Source organism: Octopus bimaculoides, chromosome 1 (assembly GCF_001194135.2).
Source record: "Octopus bimaculoides isolate UCB-OBI-ISO-001 chromosome 1, ASM119413v2, whole genome shotgun sequence".
In the NCBI taxonomy this organism is placed as follows: Eukaryota; Metazoa; Mollusca; class Cephalopoda; order Octopoda; family Octopodidae; genus Octopus; species Octopus bimaculoides.
This window is the reverse complement of record NC_068981.1, coordinates 52,933,225-52,939,006: the sequence shown is the minus strand read 5'-3', so window position 1 is coordinate 52,939,006 and position 5,782 is coordinate 52,933,225. Positions and strand designations below refer to the sequence as shown.

At 26.0% G+C, this 5,782-nt stretch overlaps 1 protein-coding gene across 12 annotated transcripts in view; it reads right to left on the bottom strand.

Annotated features, from left to right (window-relative positions):
• Positions 1-5,782, bottom strand: part of LOC106881656 (calcium-dependent secretion activator 1) — a 231,207-nt gene that overhangs the window by 118,479 nt on the left and 106,946 nt on the right. For 5 of the 12 annotated variants that reach the window (XM_052966562.1, XM_052966566.1, XM_052966573.1 and 2 more), the window contains one exon: positions 2,885-2,932. The exons of the other annotated variants lie outside the window; for them this stretch is intronic. In XM_052966562.1, the coding sequence (XP_052822522.1) occupies positions 2,885-2,932 (48 nt within the window). The remainder of the gene's footprint in view (positions 1-2,884; positions 2,933-5,782) is intronic. 12 annotated transcript variants of the gene reach the window in all.

The following is a 5,782-nucleotide window of genomic DNA, read 5'->3' as shown; positions in this document are numbered from 1 at the left end:
ACACACACACACACACACACACACACACACATCTTGTTTGTTCTTATCAATTGCTCAAATAATAAAGATCATATCTTTTTTATGGAGTGCACATGTTAGAAAAGTGTACAATGATCCAAATACATGTATTATATATGTATATACACATAATACAGAACTTATTCAAACACACCCACACAAATTTTTAATCTTCCTCAGATATTTTAAATTCACTGCAATACCAAAATTTAACATCAGTTCAGAACACTCAATAATATGATGATTTTGCGATATTAGTGACTGGTATTACTTCCATCTAAGTTTTAACTATAAAGACTGAATCAGTATTTAAATTATAAAACAAAATGTGAGCAAATTATACTAAAAGATATAAGGTAAATTTTATAAACAAAAATTTTATAGAATATTTCAATCAAGTTTTTAGTTTTTGATATTTCAAATATATTTCTATTGTTATTTTATTAATTATATTATCTTAAAACATTGAATTATAAAATCTAGAAAAAATTTGAACACTAGATAAGTAGATAATTTTATTATGAATATTTATGTCAATCTAAGAAACACTGATATTTAAAGAACTATTAATGTTGGCATCTATATTTAAAAGGGAATGTTATTTTCTTTTTTTGCATTTAATCAAACGATTTTATATAATGATTAAAATTGAAAATTACTAATTAAAACAATGAATGTAAACTTATTTGAATAAAAACAAATATAAGAAGGGGAAATTAGAAAAGAGTTAATAGTATAATATGGGGAAAATTAATTCGCTTCCTTTTAGGATTGAAAAGCCCAAAGCTCAAAGGTGAGGTTAATTTTTAAAGGTGAGGTTAATTTGTCCTTTTAATTGTTGCAGGTTAGCATTTGATAGGAAAACATAAACAAGGAAAGAAGAAAACCAGATTCCAAGGAGAGAGAACTGGGCAAAATGTTATAACTAGAAAGTGTAAAGAATAAGAGAATGTCACTGATAGAAAGGAAAGCAGAAAGTGTACCCATATACTTAAATAGGTTTAGTACTAACAAGCCTAAGGAGAATAGAGGGCATTTAAATTAATATCAAGAGGATAATACAATTTAAGGATAATCTATAGTTTCTAATGGTGCTTTACTTTCAAGAACTTCTTTTGCATGAATGTAATCTAATAATTTAGTGAGGGAAAAGTAGTGTGCTCAAACAAAGGAGCAATATTTCACAACAGCACTTACCAGTGATTAACAAAGAAAATGTTCTTTTTGGCTAACTAATAAATAAATAATAATTATTTTTTATTATTTTTTTTGGTTCTGAAAAGGAAACTGAATCTTGTTTGGTACAGTAAGAATATACCAACAAGAATGATCAAGGCATTGGACTTTTGACTGGATAATTGGGAATTTTTAAGAGGGAAAGGAAGAAAAAGAGGAAGAGAGAAAGAAAAGAGAGAGAGGGGAGGAAGAAAATGAAAAGAGAAAGAGAGTTTAATTTAGTAAAAGCTGAAATATTGGTTGGTGGTCCATTGTACTCAAATTATATTTTCTTAAATATTCTTTATCCTACAGTGCTCAAACTATCTTTTCTTAAATGTCTTTTGATAGTCTACAGTGCTCAAAATATTTTTTCTTGACTAGCATTTAGTGGTTTATTGTGCTAATATAATTTCTAAAGTATTATTTAGTAGTTCAAAATTGCACAAATTATAATTTCTTGAATTAAAATTATGAACAATATTGAATTAACTTTCTAATATAAATTTCCAAATTCTATAAATGAACATATATTTCAAGATGTTTGAAAATGAACAAATTAAACATAATTTTCATTATAGTATTTAATATTGATGCAAAGAAAACTCAAGTTGATTCTCACAACTTTATAAAATGTTTACATATATATCTGAATGCAAAATATGAATTTAATCCATTGCTTTGGTATATTTAGAGAGCTATCAATTATATATGTATTATTAAGAAGTGTTAAAATTTGAAATTATAATTAAATTATAGATAATACTTGGTAAATTTGATACAAAATAAGGAATATATGTTTATGGCAAATATGTTTGTGTTAAAACAACAGTGTGTATGAGCTTCTATACTTTGTTACTTATAGAAAGGTAATTTTTATAGAAGAAAAAAGAACAAGGTAGTTTGCACACGAAAAAAGAACACTATGATCTGGAGAGATTAATATTGATAAATTTCGAATGAATATAATATCTACAGAAACACAGTAATAACTTACATCAAAAGTAATGACTAAAAACACAACTAAATATATACAATAAATATAATTGAAATGAAAGCAAAATACCAAATAGAATTTTTAAAATGTGATCCATAAATACTACTATCAAAGTAAATATAAATATGCTTAAAATTTATAACATGATCTTTCAAGGCAAAAATCCTGATTATTTTAGAAATGCTTGTTAGAGAAAAGCTAAGAGATATTAATCTAAAATAATTAGATATAAGAAAGGAAGCAGTGAGGTGTAAAACGAGCCGTGAAAGTTTTGTGGTGAAACGATTGATTATATAAAGAAAGAAATCACAGAAATTATACAACTTTAAGAGAATTGATATTTTTATCAACCGTTCAAAGAATTTGTAGGAAGTAAATAGTGAAAGTTATAATAAAGTCATAACATAATAGAAGGAAAATGTGTTGAAAGAATAAAATTGAATAAATTTGAATAAATATTTCAGTATAATTAAAAAAAAAAAGACTGATCATGCTAATTGCAACAAATATGGTGTTGGTGACAGTGGTTATAGCAGTGCTTGTGGTAGTGATGAGAGCTGCTTCAGCAGCAATGGCAGCAGCACAGCTATTGCAATCTAGTACAACATCAAACCACAACATTGATCTATCATACAAAGATACACAAAAGCTCACTGATGTATAATTGGATTCCCATGGTGAGAGTTTGCTTTTATCTCGCAGCTGTGGAAAGGAATGAAGAGTTAATTGCTTACATATCACAAAAAAAAAAAATAAATAAATAATGGGAGAAACTTGTTGGAGAATTAATAATAAAGAGTGTAGGATAGATAAATCCACTTTAACTGCAAAGCCAATTAGCAATAATTTCATGCAAAGTTTATCTATTTTAAATAATTATAAAAGTGAAGTAAAGTGAAACTTAAGAATCTGATATTACATACACCAATACCAAAAAATAACCAGAAAATGTATAAAAATAACTTTTACTCAAATACTACAACCTAAAAAGCTAATGAAACCTATAATAACAGATAAAAAAGAAAGATATCACAGCTATATATTTCAGTAAAACTATATATACATTTTTTTGCATCAAATAGATGCATAATAAATAGAAAGCATAATAAATAGAAAACAATTTATAAAAGTGATTAAAATTGCAATATTTTAGAATATTAAAAATATAACTAATATTAAGATAAATAGAAATTAAAATTTAATGACATTTATGTAGAAATTTTAATTTCAGAAAAAAATAATGAATTTCTACTGATTGTTAATAGTAAATTCAGTAACAGTTTTGTTATTCTGAGGAAGTAATGCAAATCAAATATTCATATACATTCCTCAAAGAAACATTACTAACAACAAGAAGTCTAAGTTCAGAAGCATACAAATAGCTTTACATTTCAGAGTAGTAATTTTTAAATATGTCATTATCTACTTCTAGACATAAACAATAGTTTAGTTGTTTACAACTAAAAACTACTGCAGTAAACATTGAAGGACTGTAGCCATGAATATATAAATATAAGTGCTACATATTAAACTGACTTTTTATTCCAGCAAATCTTTTTTCAAACCTGGAAGCTATGAGAAGAAAATTATAATAATTATGAATGTACATTATTTAGATTTACATTAATTTCACAAGCATAGAAAATATCTCCTTGTAAATTCTAAAATATAGGAACAAATACTATTCTCTCTCTCTCTCTCTCTCTCTCTCTCTCTCTCTCTCTCTCTCTCTCTCTCTCTCTCTCTTTCTCTCTGCTATATATGCACCACACATTTTTAATACATCTGCAAGCACACACACATATACACGCACACATGTTGCACAGCTATATTTATATACAAAATATAAATACACACTGATATATATCAATACATAGAAAAAAGATCCAAATACATTAACTGAATGAAGAACCTAAACTTTACATTCTCATCACTCACAGAAATTATTAAAAGACAAGAACAAAACAGAAAAATATAACTTAAGTATTTGCAGAAATTAATAGATTTATATAAAAAATAATCTTAAATGATTACTAAGTGCTAAAGGCACACATATACATAAAAAATGATTGTAAAATATTGCTAAAGAAAATTGAAATGTTAAAACTCAAAATATTTTCAATGAAAACCCATAAAGTGCTGGGATTCATACTTACATAGCATGGACTGCTGATCACATTTTATGAAAATGAGACTACCATGCACACATAAAAAACAAAAAAATAGTTAAAATATCCTCTTAGTATATAATGGTGGCAAGTTTTACATCATCTGAAAAGTCATTAGTTGAACTATTAGTCCTCTTGCATTCTGGTGGGGTATTGGCGCATTTGAGTGACATTAGAGCCCAACAAACGCCCATAAATTAAATGCATCTACTTGGGCCATGATTGTGGCCTGTTGACCTGTGCCTGACAGCCACGATTGTGGCCCCTTGCACTTTATGTGTTAATAGAAGTGACAAGTACTTTTAACACATGGAAAAGAGATTTGATAATGCATCTCTCAGTTTTCAGACTAAATATTGTAGTTGATAAAGAGTTTTTTTTTTCTTTTGTAGTAAATAAACAAAAATAAATCATGTAGCAAATTATATTGCTACATTGCTTAGTAATACAAGTGATACAAAATTTTACAGATAAAAACATCTATCCCACAAAAATCCTAATTTGAAAGAAAAAAAATCAAGATTTTGATTAATATAAATTAAATTAGAATACCAGAAAATACTAAAATGACATTTAATATATACTAATAAATTAGGTAACAACAAAGCTTCATACAAACTATTTTAACTGACATTATCTTGCAGTCAAACACATTGAAGATTTTTAACTAATTAATGTCTTGATCAACAATTTTCATTAGAGAAATAATAAAAATCCAACATTTCAGAATAAATGATTTCACACACAACTTGACATATATATATATACTTAGATGAATATTTATGTGTATGTGCATGCACTTTTGTTTAATCTAGCTGAAGCATTACATTTCCTCTAAGTTAAATTAAAGCACACACAAATATTAAAAAAAAAAAGCAGGTAAAATAAATCTATCAAATATTTAATCATATTCATTGAAGAATAAAATGAAAAATTGGATATCATAAGAGAAAAAAAATGAAATCATTCTGTTCTAAAATGATTTGTAAATGTTGTTTGCAATAGGAGTAAATCAATGGAATTATTAATTATGCTGTAAGGAATGAATCATTCTTGAAATATACATAAAATTTGTTTTATCACTTCCATAACAATACTAAATAAAAAATTTTATCAGCTCCTTCACTAAATATTGTCACTGTAGATTCATCTAAGATACAACTTAACACAAGTATGATAATGCTGTAAAGATTATTGTATATACTTTTGAAGTTGCTTTGTATGTATATATATATATATATATATATATATATATATATATATATATATATCAGGTCATCCCATAAGTTCTGTCTGAATTTTGAATAAAGAAAACAAGTGATCAAATGTTATGTTCAATTGAAATTTAATCATCAATGTACTTTTCCTGATTATCTATGACTTC